Source organism: Moschus berezovskii, chromosome 10 (genome assembly GCF_049115385.1).
Source record: "Moschus berezovskii isolate FMDL1 chromosome 10, NW_MosBer_1.0, whole genome shotgun sequence".
NCBI lineage: Eukaryota > Metazoa > Chordata > Mammalia > Artiodactyla > Moschidae > Moschus > Moschus berezovskii.
Genome location: NC_142469.1, coordinates 95,084,865 through 95,103,594, shown reverse-complemented (window position 1 = coordinate 95,103,594; position 18,730 = coordinate 95,084,865). Strand labels below are relative to the sequence as shown.

The window sequence follows — 18,730 nt, the reverse complement described above, 5'->3', positions numbered from 1 at the left end:
CAGCCAAAGAAGACTGAGAAAAGAACAAGGGGGCGGGAGGGGAAGGGAGGCAGAGGAAGAAATACAGAGAGATCACTGCACCATTAAAGCGGTGATGCTAATGATGCGACCTTGCTTTATTTGCACTTTTATCTCTGTTTGCAGGAATGAAAAATTGAGTTCATCGCTAGGGATTTTTTTCCCTAAGAACATCACTGGATAAGAGTACAAAGATGCATGCTCAAGGTTGTTAATTTCAGCACTGTTTATAATGGCCAAAAATGGGAAACAATTTAAGACCCCGTCAATAGAGAACTGGTTAAATAAATTATGGGACATCTCTATGATATTTTCAGATCTCTTTTTCTGCCTCAGCACACTCAAAGAATTAGAAACACGCTGTATTATCAGTGGCTGAGGCACAGCTGTGCTTCTCAATGCTGGGAGGATTGTAAAATGGAACCCACCCTCATGCCAGGTATTTTTACCACAATTAGCACTACTCCAAGTCCCAACCACCAGCACACTGAAGAACCTGGATGTGAGCAGTATCATGTCATGCAGTCATGCAAAATGGTAACATAGCTCGACACGGACTCACATGGAGATAGGTATACAACATACTGTTAACAATCTGCTTGCTTACAGAACAGCGTGTGCAGGATGATTGCATTCATGATGGACTGCATCTGTGTCAAAACGGTCTCAAATGTGAACAACTGTTTATACTTTCTTGTTTATAACTTTCTGTATTTTTCAAATTTTACAAGTATGCATGATTTTTATAACCAGAAAAAGACAGCACTTACATGAATAATTAGATATGTAAAAAACAACTCAACTATGAGTCAAGTCCAGTTATAACAGAAATGTCTCTTCTTGTTAATAAATAAGGTTTTGTGCCCCAAGCCTTGGCCTATATATCATTAGTAAGTCAATGCAATGACATTTTAAGACAACAAAGGAATTTATATGGTCTCCTGATGTTCCCTTGGGTCACATTAAATAAATATTTGAAATCCCTTGTTTTCTATCGTTCTTTAGCTGGTGAATGTTTAAAAAAAAAAAAAAAAGAGGCAAAATAAAGCCAATGCTCCTTCTCAAGAAAACTATGCATTTGCCTTTTATAAAATGAGTGACATAAATGTAAACAACCCAACATTAATTCTGAAATGCAAGAAAGAGAAATGAGTTTTTTTAATGCAAAATCATAAATATTAAGGTTACTAACTGAAAAGTCTGACATCTCACCAAGTATCTGTTCATTTTTCAATGTTATTTCTAAGGAGAACCCAAAAAAGCACACCGTTCAGCTCAAAATATTTTTACTTTCAATTCTTACTTTGATTTTAATCATGAAAAGGAAAACGAAAAATTCAAGGTGGAACCAGGGTGATCAAAGCACAATATGAGAAACAGAAAGCCCAGCCCTGGATTAGGAACTTGTTACACTTTACATTCTGTGGAGGGGGCTCATTTGGTTTGCACTGAAAACAAAAACTTATCTCACATCAAATGAAGGAGTACCAAGTGAAATAGACAAAATAATGTCAAGTTGGAGAAGAAGATGGATTCGAGGGGTATGGCGATATAAATAGGGTACAGAGTTTTATAAACGTGAATTCTTAGTAAAAGAGATTTAAAAAATAGCTCTTACCCAGCAACCAAGACGTATTTTCCATCTGCTTGATCCTTTAACCTTTCCAGCAAGGACAAACGTACTTTGGCTTTGCTTTTGCCATAGATTTCAATTTCATCTGCAAGCAATCCTATCTCCTTGGCAAGGATCTCCACAGCTTTTGGAGTCTGTGCTCTCGAAATCTCGATATCACTGGGTGGGGGGAACAGAAGAGGTAAGAGAGTCTGCTCAGCTTAGGTGGTCGCTGCTAGTGTAGAAAACATCCACCCACCACGCCAACAATTAAATCAAATGCCTTGTGGTACTTTTCCCCAAGTAGGATTATGTAAAACTGCTAACAATTAAAGTACATGAGAAAACAGTACGTTCCTTTAGACAGAGAAACAACTCCAAAAGTCATAATTCTAAACTGCCCAGGTATAAGGATACATCTCTGTCATAGGAAAGGAGACGGCATATAACAATGTGCCCAAAGGCCACCCTTAAAGATAATACCATGATTAGAGTACAAGGTCTTCTCTGGGTCATCGCTGAATTCTTCAACCAGGAATACAGGGCTTATTGCATAATGCTTTCCTACTGGGCTAGCCACATGTGTCTCTTGGCAATTCAAATATGTGGAAATGCTCTTGTGTTTCATCTGTGTCCATACTTTTCCTATCACTTCCCTAGTTCAAGTCCAAAACTGCATTTCAAAATATTTCATTAATTACATAACTGTCGGTAAATGGAGCTAGTGCCCTGAAGCTCAACTTCAGACATAGGAAATTTTAGGAACTCCGAAGTGTTGCTGGGCAAACAATGGTGCACATGTTGCCCCTCATCTTAACAGGAATGCTACAGAAATCAGCATGTGCTGAGCTTCTCAGAGGGCTCCTGAGCTCAGCTGCTTCTCTTATCGGGGGTTTGTCCAATCCACCTGTCTGTGACTTAGTCTGGGGGGCTGATGTCTGATGGTGCAGCTGTCTCCTGATTGGTCCTGGAGCCCCAATTCTGGGGCACAGCGGTCTCTCCACTGGCAGGCTCTATTTTTTTCTGTTGCTACTGCAGACAATCTACTCTCAGTCCTCATTATCTTGTGTTCTCCTCCATGACCCATGAAACCTGACCTTCGTGCAAGAAGTCACACTAAACCTACTTCCAATACACTCTTGAGCTGGAGAGGGGGACGGGTGTCTTGGCCTGGATGTGGGTGGAGCTCTGTGACTGCAGCAAGGTAGGTCGCTCAGACAGTCAAGAATCTGCCCCCAGTACAGGAGAACCAGGTTTGATCCCTGAGTGGGTAAGATCTCCTGGAGAAGGATGTGGCAACCCACTCCAGTATTTTTGCCTAGAGAATTCCATGGACAGAGGAGCCTGGTGGGCGACAGTCCGTGGGGTCGGCAAGAGTCAGACACAACTGAGTGACTGCTACTACACACACATCTGACTTCTCCTCCAGATCCCCTAGCATTTTCCTTTCTGGCTATCCTCCCTGCTTCACTGTCCACGGTCCCACTTCATTTTACCCTCCTGGCTACACCATTTTTTCTGTCTCTCTCCTCCCACAGTCTCCTAAATTGAATAGGCTACTCTTGGACTATCTCCCAGGTTTTCTCTTCACTCGCCTAAGAGTGACGGTGACATCATTCTGATTTTCTGAGTGATTTATAAACTACTCAGCCTGATTTTCTTTCCCCAGTGGTGCTAGAAGTCAGATTTGCTTAAGCAATTTAAGGGCTTTTCCCCTCCAAGTGGATTTATTTGGATTTGTACAAAGACTTTGGTACACAATTTGGCTGAGTTCGTCTCAATTTTTTTCTAAGCTCTCTGAGAATAGAATGTATTCATTGACTTCGAAAAATGAAGGTGCGATAACAAAATAAGTAATCAAGAAATATTTTATGAAACAGATAGCACTAATACAAGGACGGTTATAACAAAGAACATTTCTTGGAATTTATGTATTAATGAACCAGAAGATGACTAAGATGTTTAGTCTATTTGAGGACTGAAAACATAGCTTGGAGGGTTTCACCAGCCTGGTGGGTATAATCGAATCATAGTGGTTGGCTGTGACCCAAGGAAACAGGTCAGTTCTGAAAAGCAACTGGTTATCAGTGAAAAAGGAGTCAGTTCCTGGTGGTGTTAGTGCCTACATTCTGTGTATTCCAAGACGGCAGGCAGGATCACCTGTTAAATCGCTGGCCTTAAGGGTGCCTCCTGCAGGAAGGGGGTTGGGCCAATTCAGTAATAGAGGGGCAACCATAGGGGATTCACTATGAGGCTGGAAAATGCATCTGTTATCTATCTGGCTGAGATAGCTTATCTCATGAACTGTTCTAAAATCACATGCTGAGACTGTCCCGCAGTTTGTATTTCCAAATTCATACAGAGGGAATATGTAGCTTTCACTTCATTACCTATCACTCAAGAAAATATCCATCTGGACTGTCTCAGAGTGTCCTGTCAGAGAGCAGATACCACTATGTTCTGAAGAAAGAGGAGCTCCACTCCCACATGGAACGGTGACTGGTTTGGTTGGTCATCTACCCCCAGCATAGAAACCTATAAGGCCCTTCAGACCAAGCTGATTGTGTGTTGGGCATCTCTGACAAGGAAAAGCATATCCAAAAAGTACCATATTTTGTCAAATCTAAGGTACCATTATTTTAAGAAAAAACATTACCACTGAATACAAGATACATCTTTGAAAGGAAGGTGCATGCTGATTTCAGAGGTATGAAAAAAATCTACATCTTAGAATCGATAGAATATGGTAAACATGCTCATTATTATTTAATTTTGGAAGAATTAAAGGACAAAAAAAACAGTGCAGCAATTTGATTAGAGAACGCTATCTACCATCAAAGCCATAAGACCATGAGTTTTGCCCCCATCCAATGGATAACTTTGGGTATCTAAGGTAAGCTGATGTCAATATAAACGAATCACCCAAATACCTTGGTACAGGGGACAGAGGCTGAAGTTTCAAGCAGTGAAGTCTCCATCTGCGGTGCTGCTGCTCACGGAGCCATCTCCTTCCGCTGCTGACCATGTTCTTTAATAGTGGTAGGAAGGAAGGGATGTTAGACAAGTAAAAGCTGACAGCTTATGTATCTAAACTATGAAAATAACAAGCATCATTCAGGGATACTGTGTCATGAAAAGGAACAAAAGTTGCAAAATAATCCAAGTGGACCTCAGGAATAATTTTACTCACATGTAATTAAATGTGTAGGTTTTTCTTAAAAAAAGAAAATGTGAGATCCAAGTACTATTTTAAAAACTTTGTATTCATTAACTCAAAAATTCTCAAATAACTGGGTCAGACAAACCTGAATCCGCAGAGCGGCAGCAAGGAGACTCACATCTTCGGCGATGGGACTAATGCCATGGACGCCAGGAGAAACGCATGCAGCCTTCCCTGGGGAAAGAAAAAAAGACTTTCAGCATATCGTCATTCGTAGCCTACTGTTTTTTCCCTTTAAAATGCCAGGATGATGAATGACGTTCTCATTTTCAACCAAGGAGCGTGTCATGGCACAGCTACAGGTCACCAGATAGGTCCTGGCATAGCCTTGGGGCTCCCAACTGGGCCACAGGTTTAGAGTTTGACTGGATTAAAATCTTGCCTCTACCTCTTACTGGCAATTGTGACTTTGGGCTTGTTAATTAATGTTGTTCAACCTCACAGAGTTTTGTGAGAACTGAATGTGATATGGTACGTAAAGTGCCTGGCATATTATATGTATGTTTAAACAATACATATAAAGTCAAAGCAATTCCATGTATAATTACAAAGTATAAAAAGGAAGATCTAAATGCCCACAGAATAAGCCCAGGTAAAGTGTTGTGTGACAGATCAGGCTTTGTCAAATCCTTGTCCTAAAAGTGACAGAGGCGGGCTCAGAGGTAAAGAATCTGTGTGCCCAGTGCAAGAGACACAGTTTCGATCTGTGGTTCCAGAGGATCCCACACCCCGTGCACGAAGCAACTAAACCTATTTGCCACAATGACTGAGCCTGTGCTCCAGAGCCCTGGAACCACAACTGTTGCAGCCCATGCACCCGAGAGCCCGTGCTCTGCGACAAGGGAAGCCACCACAATGAAGCACTCGCGCTTTGCAACTGCAGAGGAGCCTCCACTCGCTGCAATGAGAGGGAAGCCTGAGCAGCAACAAAGATCCAGCACAGCCCAAAGGAAATAAATAAATAAAATTATTAAAAAAAAAAAAGTGACAGAGCCAACTCTCCATCAAAGCTGAGAAGTGAGGATTTCTTTTGATGATCCAGTGGCTAAGAATCTGTGCTCCCAATGCAGGGGGCCCAGGTTCAATCCCTGGTCAGGGAAGTAGATCCCGTATGCCATAACCAAGAGTTCGCGTGCCCCAGCTAAAGATCCCAAGTGCTGCAACCAAATAAAATGTTTTTTAAAAAACTGAGAAATTATATTTTAGGATATTAAGTTTGAGGATTACATGGATTCCAAAATACAGAGAAGCATTTTATAAGAATTCTACTGTGGTTGGCACTTAGGAAGTTTGTGAAAAGTAAACACACATGTAAAAATGCTTTAGCCTATGCTGTTAACAGTAAATTTTTTGAAGTAAGAGACTATCTTATTCTTTTTTGGACCACTCCAAAATCACTGCAGATGGTGATTGCAGCCATGAAATTAAAAGACGCTTACTCCTTGGAAGGAATGACCAACCTAGACCAGCATATTAAAAAGCAGAGACATTACTTTGCCAACCAAGGTCCGTCTAGTCAAGGCTATGGTTTTTCCCGTGGTCATGTATGGATGTGAGAGTTGGACTGTGAAGAAAGCTGATCGCCGAAGAATTGATGCTTTTGAACTGTGGTGTTGGAGAAGACTCTTGAGAGTCCCTTGGACTACAAGGAGATCCAACCAGTCCATTCTAAAGGAGATCAGTCCTGGGTGTTCATTGGAAGGACTGATGCTAAAGCTGAAGCTCCAATACTTTGGCCACCTCATGTGAAGAGTTGACTCACTGGAAAAGACTCTGATGCTGGGAAGGATTGGGGGCAGGAGGAGAAGGGGACGACAGAGAATGAGATGGCTGGATGGCATCACCGACTTGATGGACATGAGTTTGAGTGGACTCCGGGAGCTGGTGATGGACAGGAAGGCCTGGTGTGCTGCGATTCATGGGGTCGCAAAGAGTTGGACATGACTGAGCCACTGAACTGAACTGAACTGCACTCTTAAATTTATCCATTTTCCTGACAGTCCTTTGCAAGAAAGAGCACATAACACTTAAGAGTAAGTGTTTGTGATGTTCTATTGTCAAATGTATTAAGGGTGTTAGAAAATCATATCCCTCATGTATTGTTTAAAGAGATTAGCAACACTTCAGTTTTATACATCATATTTAGGCAAAAGTCAAGAGTCTAGAAAATGAGAAAGACCTGTTTTGTTTGAACCACTAGAGATCTGATCTAAAGGTCTTATCCAATCCCTATGGAAAAGAAATATGCTTCCCTCATTCTTACCTCTTCCTTTAAATGATGGGGAAATAAGAAAAAGTTGCATTCAACTTATAAATGGATGTTCCAGGAGTATAATTATGAATACCCATGTGAGTGAAGATTACTTCACCCATAGAATTGCACAGTGAACAAATTCACACTCTCAGCTACTGACTTGCATACAATAGAATGCAGCTAAAATCAAGGAAGAGTTTAAAAGACAACACAAAAGACACACATATCTCAAACTTTAGAACTCTTGTAGGAACCAGCATTTCTCATTTTAAAGAAAGTTATCTGAATTTCAGTAATGCTTTAGCGTATTATTTGCTTTTCCTTCTACTATATTCCAGCCAATAAAATGAAGTGTAATTTTTTAAATGGGAAAAAATCTAAGATGGATATCTCAAGTTGACTGGGTCAGAAGCTGTGTTTTTCTTCCCTATGGTATACTTTGGCTTCCCTGGTGGCTCAGATGGTAAAGCGTCTGCCTACAATGTGGGAGACCTGGGTTTGATCCCTGGGTTGGTAAGATCCTCTGGAGAAGGAACTGGCAACGCACTCCAATACTCTTGCCTGGAAAATCCCATGGACGGAGGAGCCTGTAGGCTGCAGTCTATGGGGTCGCAAAGAGTCGACTTCAAACCTTTCCTATCACAACCATTGTGCTGCTTTTGTAGCAGGAATCAGTGCCGTCTTAAAATGGAATGGAAAGTTCTGAATCTGGAGAAACTGAAGCAGTTACGATGGTAACTCAGGGAATCTAGAATACATGGTTAATAAATTTCTTGACAAAGGAGACTCAAAAAAGGAAATCATTACCTCACCACCCCCGCTGCCTATGTAGAGGCCAGGCCGTACCCGGAGGGCTGTCCACACTCAGTCTGTAAGTTGAGCAGGGCTCCCAAACCAAATGGCTCTTTTCACTTCCCACTAACCCTCCCCGTTAACTCACAGCTCCTTCCTCCAGGGACAAGTCAGTGAATCCCTGTAAAAGATGGCCTTTCACTTATCATTTTTCTTACAATAACCAAACTTGCTACAGTGAGAAAATTTAAGGCTAAAGTGTTATAATATGTTTCCCTGGAAATCAGAAGGGCCCATTTCAAAGAGGAGCTGCTTTGAGACCACCCTGGGAATCTTAGCAACTCTGATTAGCCTGAGTCCTGGGATGTAGCCCTCTGACTCTATACAATCACGTTTGCTTCAAATGATGCTCTCTCTGAACTACTCTGACCCATTGTTTCTATTTTGACACTCTTCTCTGGGCTCCAGACCAGTATCTCCTTTATCTCATTTGGTACATCAGAAACTGAGTCTGAATAATACGTACACAATGGTTTTGCTGAGGATGAATTTTGACCTTTAGCATGTAGAGCATTACAAAATCAGAGCCCATTTCTTTCATTTGAAATAATGTTTTATAAAATAAAATTCTTGTACCTAGACAACTGAACTCTGCTATGGCCCTGTTTTCAATCTAAACATGAGACTTATGCCACAGAAGAGGGACCCAATCCAACAAGTTAGGTGTAATTGTTTTCCAAGCACTGCCTCTGGGCTATCAGCCATCAGGAAAATCTCTCTGGGGATTACATATTCAATAAAATGCCCCTATAGAATTACCTCATCATAAATCACCCCATCCCATCTATTTTTACAAGGTGGGGAAGGGGAACCCTGTACCATTAAGATGACCAGGAAAATTTCAGTATAAAGCCCTGCCTTCACCCAATCATAAGTATACTAAACATTCTTTACCTCTTAAGTTGAAATAAAAGCAAGTTTCTTTTTAATAATGCTTGAAAAAGGTCTTTGCTTGCTTCAAGTGGAAAATTATAAATAAAAGAGGGAAAAAGCCTTTCTTCAATTTATTCAGAGATTAAATTCTCATACTAATCAAAGTTGCTAAAACAAAAACTTCTGACTACTGAGAAATGAAATGCTATTATAAATAGTGCCTACTGGAAAACGTTCATCTGTTTAATCAGCATAGTGTTTTTTCATCTTTGCCTCTGCCCCGTCAGCCCTGTTTTTTTAAGTGGAGAACAAGTTTAAGGAAATGTCTTTATATCTGAAACTAACTTAAAACGGTAACCAGAGGATAATCCTGAATCCATGTTTAGTCACTCATTCAACATAGTATTTACTAAGCCCTTCCAATGTGTCAGGTAATATTCTGTGCACTCAAAAATCAATAAAACTTCTACTACTGGAGCAGATAAACTAAAAATAAACTACAATCTATCTACAGAATCTTTTTTTCCCCCTCCTAAAGAGAATTGGTGCACCAAAATTTAATGTTTCTAAAATACCTTTTAAAAAATAATGGTCTTAAAAAAAGAAACACATTAGAAATAGGGCACCATTTCGACCGTAAAACATACATCAACCTTCATGTAACTGTAGGGCTCACAGGATTCCAAAACAACACTGAAGTCAACTCTCCTACCTCCAACCAGGGTTGAGCCAAAATCACCCTAAAAATAAAACTCTAATAAAAAACAGCAAGTAAACACCGTAGCAGGGAAGCATTCCTTAAAAAAAAAATGACAATAAAGTCATAACTGACTTTCCTGATCCCACTAGGATTCTGAGCAAATTAAAACAGGGCATGGCATTGGTGGTACAGTGGTGAGCAGAGTTGCCTTCCAAAACAGTGCACGTATGCTGTTAATGGGCTAAGCACTTTTTTCTTTTCAGAAAAAAAAGTTACACCCACAAACTACTTATATTTCAAAGAACTGAGTAAAGAATTGAGCATGCTTTCTATTTATTAAAAAGAAAGCCATTAATTCCATTTCATATTATATTGTACCTCTAATTACTTCATTCATGTGTGTGTTTGTGAGTTGAGTACATGAGCATTCTGGAAAATTCCTGAGCATCTTCCCTTCAAAAACACCCCAAACCACCTTGCACCCTTCAGTTCCAGGGGCTTTTAATCTGATTGGTCAATTCTGGGAGGAGTTACATTTCCTAAAGAGGACGGTGCATTATTTCTCTTTCTGTAGAAATAGTTAAATGAATTTCAGTAAAGCTTTTAGCATATTCCTTTCTTTTCTATTATGTGCCAGGACAATTAAGTTTAATGCTTTTTTAGTGGAAAAATGTACAATGGTCATCCCAAGGTGACTGAATCAGAAGTTCTATTTATTTTCTCCTTGATACTATTCTCTATGTCACTGTGTGCTGCGAGGCTGCCTAACTTTCAAGGTCTAGAAAGCCTGTACGGGTAGAGACTCCTACTCCTTTTGGCTCAAGTTTTGACCAGCTTTGGGGGAAAAGAAAAAAAAACCATCCTCTTGGACAGCTTAGTACAGCCCCGCATTCCCACCCCATGTTGAAATTGGGAGCCAGAGGCAACAAGGAAGGAAGGTTCTCTGTCTTCCTCTGCCATTGTCTCTTGCATACACAGGTCATGGGACTTGAGAGGGTGGGCTGGGTGTGGTTCAAAGCTCTCGGAGCCTGAGTGTCTTCCCGTGAATGAGAAAAGGGTCTGCCCGCTGGATCAGCTCCTACTAGCCCTGCTGGGTGAGCATCCTGGCGTTGGAACAGCTTCAGCTACCCTGAGAGTGACCTGATGTGATCCAGGACGTTCCTGGATCCCTGAGCAAATACCATCAAATATCGACACCCATCCCAAGACCTCTTCTGTTTCTAAGGGTGACTTTCCCAGCATTCTGAATTGACTCTGGGGCTTGAGGGGTTGCTGGAAAGGGAAATTATGAACACAGGGGAGCTGGTCTCCACTCCCCTCCCTCTGGCAGCTGTGTTTTCATCTACTTTTATGTGTTGAAGTTCACCTAAGATTGCTTTCGGAGAAAGCATTCTGCTGTTTTAGAAAGACTGTGTGTGAGAAATACTATTCCTAGTTTACCTCACACATGTACAAACTGCCTGCTGTAGGTCACAACTGACTTGTCTGCTTGATGCTAGAGGAGAGTAGGGGACATTTCAGTGAGGGGGGAGGCAGGGAGGCGGCTGCTACTGCAACTGGCATCTTGGTTGCTCTTTGCCCAACAATATGGTTCCAATATAAGTAACTGAAAAGACGGTCACCTTAACCGTGTTCCTATGTTGACAGTAACCATCATTTCAGGAACTTACTCTTTCTGAGTAAGGTTAACCTTTCTCACAGCAATCTCGCCGGTTTTGATCGTGGCCCGGCACCAACCTGAAGCCATTTACCTGATAGAAAGTCATGCGAACAGTTGAAAACAGTAGTTCCCGGCTGAATCCAAGAAAGCGGAATCTCTTCTGGCTTGGGTGAGCCCAAGACCACAATGTCAGCGTCCTGTAGCTAAAAAGAAAAAGAGAAATACCACACATGTTTTTAACTGTAGCATAAAGATGTGATGATCAGCATCAAATGCCTTCCATGTAACAGATGACAATCGCAATTCCCAAGGTCAGCTCCTCACTGATGTACTGACAGAATGACTTTACTAACAAACGAACTAAGTGCAAACTGAACGTGATTATCATACCCTGGAAAGGAAGGTTTAAAAATTTCTTCCAGGTAGTCACTCCAGCATATAAACTGCATGCTGAGTCGCTTAAGTCGTGTTTGACTCTTTGCGACCCCATGGACTGTAGCCCATCAGGATTCTCGGTCCATGGGATTCTCCAGGCATGAATACTGGAGTAGGCTGCCATTCACTTCTCTGGAGGATCTTCCCGACCCAGGGATCAAACCTGTGTCTCTTGCATTGCAAATGGATTCTTTCACCACTGAGCCACCGGGAAGTCCCAGCATAAATACTATGTGTATTTTTAGCACTGACACATTTTCACCACTAACTGGAATACTGAGAAAGAGGCTGAGGCCAAGGAAACTGCACTGCTGGGAGGAGGAGATTGTACTCTGTGCAGGGTAACATACGCAGCATCCTGACTTAGGAGAGAGACAGAGCTGGTCTAGAAAAAAACACTCACTTTCCTTGACGTCCTGGTTATAGTGTCTTGTCAAACTGCTTTGCTTTGTTTTGTTTTCTTAAAGAAAAAGGTTGGAATGCAACCCCTTCCTCAAAAGACAGGTCTGCCCTGCTTGTATTTTGGTAACAGTGCTGGAGGAACATGTCTGGTAGGACAGTTCTGAAGAAGGGTGAAACGTTAGCTCTGGCGTCAACACAAGAATGACCACCTATCCCAGGACCAAGTAAGCACCTGATGACTTCAAACTGGATCCATATGTGGAGGGACTGAGCTAAAATAATGACAATTACGCATGTCAGCTCATAAATACATGATGTGAGTGTCATTCAGTTCAGTTCAGTTCAGTCGCTCAGTCGTGTCCGATTCTCCGCGACCCCATGAATCACAGCACGCCAGGCCTCCTTCCATCACCAACTCCCGGAGTTCACTCAAATTCATGTCCACAGAGTCGGTGATGCCATCCAGCCATCTCATTCTCTGTCGTCCCCTTCTCCTCCCGCCCCCAACCTTTCCCAGCATCAGAGTCTTTTCCAGTGAGTCAACTTGTCGCATGAGGTGGCCAAACTATTGGAGTTTCAGCTTTAGCATCAGTCCTTCCAATGAACACCCAGGATTGATCTCCTTTAGAATGGACTGGTTGGATCTCCTTACAGTACAAGGGACTCTCAAGAGTCTTCTCCAGCACTACAGTTCAAAAGCATCAATTCTTCAGCGATCAGCTTTCTTCACAGTCCAACTCTCACATCCATACATGACCACAGGAAAAACCATAGCCTTGACTAGATGGACCTTAGTTGGCAAAGTAATGTCTCTGCTTTTTAATATACTATCAAGGTTGGTCATAACTTTCCTTCCAAGGAGTAAGCGTCTTTTAATTTCATGACTGCAATCAGCATCTGCAGTGATTTTGGAGCCCCAAAAAATAAAGTCTGACACTGTTTCCACTGTTTCCCCATCTATTTCCCATGAAGTGATGGGACCAGAGGCCATAATCTTTGTTTTCTGAATGTTGAGCTTAAAGCCAACCTTTTCACTCTCCTCTTTCACTTTCATCAAGAGGCTTTTTAGTTCCTCTTCACTCTCTGCCATAAGGGTAGTGTCAATTAGGCCCATTTAATTGGCAAGTAAACTGAGACTGAGGAGTGCAAGAATCTCAGTGGTACACCCCATCTTCCCAGTGGACCCAGCCTTGGAATATTCAATACTGCTGAGGCAGAAAGAGGGAGGCTGAATGCCCTCCACTTTCCAGTACTGACAACCTTGCCGTCATTGCTTTTGCCAGACTTCAATGCCCTGCAACTGATAGCAGACTCTTCAGAATCAAACAGACAGGAACGGAAGACAAAACACAGAAACACCCTCACTGCCACTACCCTTACACATCCATCCAAAAGCCCAGGAAGTGAGCTGGCTGTAGGGGTCCTTATCCACTTTCAGCCTGCACATGCGGAGTGATGAAAGGTACAGGCAGGACCAGACTAGTGTCACAGTGCTTCAGGGCCCAAACAGCATTGCAGACTCGGCTAAGAACTCTGTAACACTGGGCAAGAGGCCGCATCAGCTAGAGTCTTAGGAACCTTTTGAACAAAAAAGCCAAGATCTAGAGCAGCTCTGAGCTCCCTTGATAGAGAAGCAGGGTGAAAATTCAAACGCACATCTTGTCAAAGGCCAACAAAGCCAATCCTTGCAAATTAACATCCCAGAAACACTGGTCCATCCGATCATGCAAATCGTGCTCATGCTTAGTTGCTCAGCTCTGTCTGACTCTTTGTGACCCCATTGACTGTAGCCCGCCAGACTCCTCTGTCCATGGGATTTTTCTGACAAGAATACGGGAGAGGGTTGCCATTTCTTTCTCTAGGGGATCTTCCTGACCCAGAAGTCAAACCTGCATCTCCTGTCTCCTGCATTGTAGGCAGATTCTTTACCCACTGAGCCAGCAGGGAAGCCTGATCATGCAAACAGGGCACAGCAATTGACTGAGTACCACTAAGGAGCCCAAATGCTTTTCAGTTTTTAAGGTGCTCACTGTTTATCAGCATTACCCTTTATTAAGGCATAGGAATGAGTCGGTATTAATTACATTCAAAAAGAGGTCCCTACTGGAAAAACCATGACAGTGTGAACACAAATTAAGAGGCTTACAGTCAATATTACCAGGAAGGAGATCAAACCAGTCAATCCTAAAAGAAATCAGTCCTGAACATTCATGGTAAGGACACTGAAGCTGAAGCTCCAACACTCTGGGCCACCTGACGCAAACCGACTCATTAGAAAAGACCCTGACGCTGGGAAAGACTGAAGGCAGGAGAAGGAAACGATAGAGGATGAGACGGTTAGGTGGCATCACCGATCGATGGACATGAGTTTGAGCAAGTTCCGGGAGTTGGTGATTTACAGAGAAGCCTGGTGTGCTGCAGTCCGTGGGGTTGCAAAGAGTCAGGCACAGCTGAGCCACTGAACTGAACTGAGTGTGTTATGGTCACATGGGTTCTCAACAGATAGAGCTGAAAAGTGGCTAGCTTTGTAGGTGCTTTTATTTTTAGGGGAAAAATGTGTCTTCATGGAAAGAGAATTTTAAATGTCTGATAAGGAAACATATGGGATCCCTAGTGGCGCTAGTGGTGAAGAATCTGCTTGGCAATGTAGGAGATGCAAGTGACTCAGGTTTGATCCCTGGATCAGGAAGGTCCCCTGGAGTAGGAAATGGCAACCTGCTGCAATATACTTGCCTGGAAAATTTCATGGACAAAGGAGCCTGGCGGGCTACAGTCCACAGGGCCGCAGAGAGTTGGACACAACTGAGCGACTAAGCAGCATTAAGAAAATATACGAGTCCCTTTACCACTGCAGACACTCAACCACAGTAAGACTCGAGAGTAAAGCAAATTGTTTAACACCTGTTGCAAGTGATCAGCAGATAAGAAACACCATTTCCACGTTCAGCGGTGGCAAACACAGAACATGTTAAACTATCTACAGAAAAGGAGTTAATATGGACAAGACTGCAATGCTCATTTTGGAAAAAGCAAGGATCACAGGTTCACTCAAGTCCCCTAAGAGCGCTTAGTTTCCTACACGTGGTATCTTCACTACAACCTGTTCTTTTCATTACCTATAAATCTCAGAAATCTCATTCCGACCCCTTAACTGCATACCTAGACTCAACTCGAAAGCGGGATGTGCGAATAAGCAACTGGAGGACAGTCAATCCCCAGAGAAAAGACAAAAATCTCCTGCCACAGTCATGATTGCGATAGAGATGCTAATTCTTTCTGGAAAGGAAAAGTGCTAGATGCTTAAATCAATAAATAAGCCACAGAGGCCCAGGCAAGGTTTTTTTAATGAGCTGCAATTCAAGGAGAATTATCATCTCACTGGCTGTTTCTACTTTCTTCCTCCCTAATGGGAAGGACCTCGGCCAAAGCCTGGCTTGAAACTTTACTCATAACAAAATATTGCCTTCTCTGCTGAGGTCTGAGTGGAAGCAGCTTAGTGTACCGCCCACTCCCCAGGCGGAAGACCAAATGTTAAAACAATCGCCAGACACAGATATGCAGGCATTTAGTGTGGAGCACGTGGGAATGCTAGAGGGTTTAGATACCATGAAAACTATTTTTCTTGAAGTTTTTCTTTTCGGGGGGTGGAAGCAGGGGTGAGAAGTCTCAGAATATGGAGGGCGAGATAGAGGATGGATAGGAGCGCAAGGACTCGCAATGTTATAAGGAACATCATAGTTTCGTACTCAGCAAAGGAAATGCATTTTTAAAATGGAAACTACAGGAAAGACAGCCTCACATTCCTGGCCAGAAGAGAGGAATTTATCTTCTGCTATCGACGATTTTAAAAGGGCATATATGAACCACAGGTATAGGGTTTCTATGCATACAGAAAGCTGGGATAGGATTTAAAAGAAGAATCGTGATTGAACTACCTGAGACCTAACAAACCTGCTTCTACATCCTTCAAATGTTATGGACAGAGTTCTGGAAACAAAGTTCAAAATGAAGAATATCACTTTTGAAAAAATCAGCTGGTGCTCTCTCCAGCCAACGACGTGCTTCTGAATTTACACCGATTGGACAGAATGAAAGAGACCCGGGATTCTTCAGTGAATGCACTCATTCACCTGTCATCTCCACTTGGGTACTCCACTTGGGGCAGACACTGAGGTTGCTGAGAATCAGAAAATAAAGAGCCCGGACTACAAGATTTGAAAGCCAGGATCTTCCCGATGAAGGGGCAGAACAAAACACTGAACTATGGAAAAGAAACACTCTATTTCTACGTATTTTGCCCATACAGTTGGTAAAATACTTAAACAACCGGCTAATGTTTAACATCCGGCAGTCCGCATGCAATGGCCTCGCAGCTGTCATAGTTAAGTACAGGGTGGGGTCCCCAGGGAAGGAGGGGTCCCCAGGGAGGGAGGGTGGGAGGTGATCTGGCCCTTGTTCTTTCACTTTCAATGAACTGGGACACTCTGCGGTTAGCCTGAGCTGGTTGAGAGGCTTTATAGATCACATTATGTTCTGCACAAGAGTCTTCACAGGGCTCTGTGATGACAGTGGGTGTCTGTGAAATCTCATGGGGCCTGGAGGGCCTGTGGCTGTCTCATGGCAAAGTCCTAATGAGAGTGGGGTGTTTTTCTTTTTTATGAAAAGTCACTTTCTTTCAATAAAGGCCGAATTCTTGAATTTGCTGGCCTTCTCTTGACAACAGATAAGCAGCTGTCAGACGGCTACCCTGGCTGCCCTCGCTCCATCCGCTGTGTTTTAGGATGATGACACCGGAGGCTGGATTGAGAAGGGTTGGGGGAACTGAGAGGGAAAGCATGGTACAAGCAGCAGGCAGAGGACACCTCTGTAGGAAGCTGGATGCCTGGAACTGAGAAAGGAAAGGAGGATGGGGACGCAGGGTGGGATTTGCCAGCATCAGAGATGTAGCTAAACACTAAGGCTTGGATAAGATCTCCGAGGGAAACAGGGAGAACAGGAAGAAAAAGGTGTCTAAGGCACCCCTCAGAACTCATCTTAAATGACAAAGGAAGAGGAAGAAATGACATGACTCTGGCCATGTCTGGTTTTCCTGACCCAGGAGTCAGGGGAGGATGACTGGGTTGTCTCAAGCATCCTCAGGGGAAAGGGTGTTGTTGACCAGTTCCAAATGATGCCCAATGGCTAAGCAAGCTAAAAGCAATTAGGAACCCTTCAGTGACTTTATTATAGAAATGGGCATAGGCAACCATGCCTAGGCAAAATCTGCCCTTTGAGTCCAGTGTGTTCCCTCCCTATGGAGCCAGTGAGCAGTGGTGTGCTTGAGGGCTCAGTCATGCCCGACCCTTTGCGACCCCAGGGACTGTAGCCTGCCAGGCTCCTCTGTCCATCTGTCCATGGGATTTCCCTGGCAAGAACACTGGAGTGGGTTTCCATTTCCTCCTCCAGGGGATCTTCCTGACCCTGGAGTCAAACCCCAAAGGGTTAATAAATAACCTTCCTTTAACATCTTACTGCTCAACATATTGAGAAGAGAGTGTCAAAGACAGTCAGCTGTGTCCCAAATGATAGAAAAGACAGTTAATCCCTCTTCACATTTCCTTGATTCTCACATAAATTATGATGGATGATAAAAGGAAAACACAACCTCAATTCCACTAATAAACATACTTTGAAGGATTCATCCAGAAAAATTCCCTTTCTCACACCCTAGGAAGAAATAAAACTAAAAAGTAAGGCTGAGAAAAAGCGTGTGCTCACACCTGTGTGTGTGTATTTGTGATGAGAGATAATCTAATATGATAGAGACACAGAAGTATGTAGCACAAAAATGTGTAAGATCAAGTTATGGTTCCCAGATCCACAGGAAGTGAGCCTCGATTCAGAGGCAGAAGAGCCTTGTGATCTATGCTTATTCTGTGTTGTTAATGGACAGGGAGGCCTGGCGTGCTGTGATTCATGGGGTCGCAAAGAGTCAGACCCCATGAATCACAGCATGACTGTGACTGAACTGAACTGAACTGAATGTGAACTGATGCATTAACAGTGGATAATTCAGCATTGCATTTCCTGCCACACTTGTGCTTTCTGATTCTGAACCTTGGGATGCACATTAACAGATTCCTGCATGCCACTTCCCTGGAGTAACTCTCTGGCCTCAGCTGCCTCCTCTGAGAAGTGAAGAAACTGCCCTTGATAGAGAGGAACTGAGGTGCAGAGGGAAGAGCCAGCAGGGGGGTTTTCAAGACCTGGATTCAAGTCCAGGCTGTGCTCTTGTCATTGATGACCAGGGTCAAGGCACTGCATATAACACCTTATTTTCAGGGTGTAACGCTAATAAGAAAATACATGAAAAGGCTTTGAAAAATGAAATCTGTACACAAACGTAAGGTGTTCTATCATTATAGACTAACTGTGTGTGTGTGCTAAGTCACCTCAGTCGTGTCTGACTCTTTGTGACTCTATGGACTGTGGCCCTTGGGGCTCCTCTGTCCATGGGATTCTCCAGGCAAGAGTACTGGAGTGGGTTGCCATGTCCTCCTCCAGGGGATCTTCCCAACCCAGGGATCGAACCCAAGTCTCTTAAATCTCCTGCATTGGCAGGTGGGTTCTTTACCACTAGGGCCACTTGGGAAGACTCAGACTATGCAAAGACCTACCCACTGGAGTATTCTAATTCTATACCCTTAGGAAGCATTTATGCTGGA

General features: G+C 43.0%; 1 protein-coding gene across 1 annotated transcript in view; it reads right to left on the bottom strand.

Moving 5' to 3' along the window:
- Nucleotides 1-18,730, bottom strand: part of MTHFD1L (methylenetetrahydrofolate dehydrogenase (NADP+ dependent) 1 like) — a 187,935-nt gene that overhangs the window by 144,842 nt on the left and 24,363 nt on the right. Inside the window, exons 8-11 of the mRNA XM_055433111.2 lie at nucleotides 11,281-11,392; nucleotides 4,936-5,024; nucleotides 4,561-4,658; nucleotides 1,637-1,810 (exon numbers count right to left, since the gene is read on the bottom strand). Coding sequence (XP_055289086.2) covers nucleotides 1,637-1,810; nucleotides 4,561-4,658; nucleotides 4,936-5,024; nucleotides 11,281-11,392 — 473 coding nt within the window. The remainder of the gene's footprint in view (nucleotides 1-1,636; nucleotides 1,811-4,560; nucleotides 4,659-4,935; nucleotides 5,025-11,280; nucleotides 11,393-18,730) is intronic.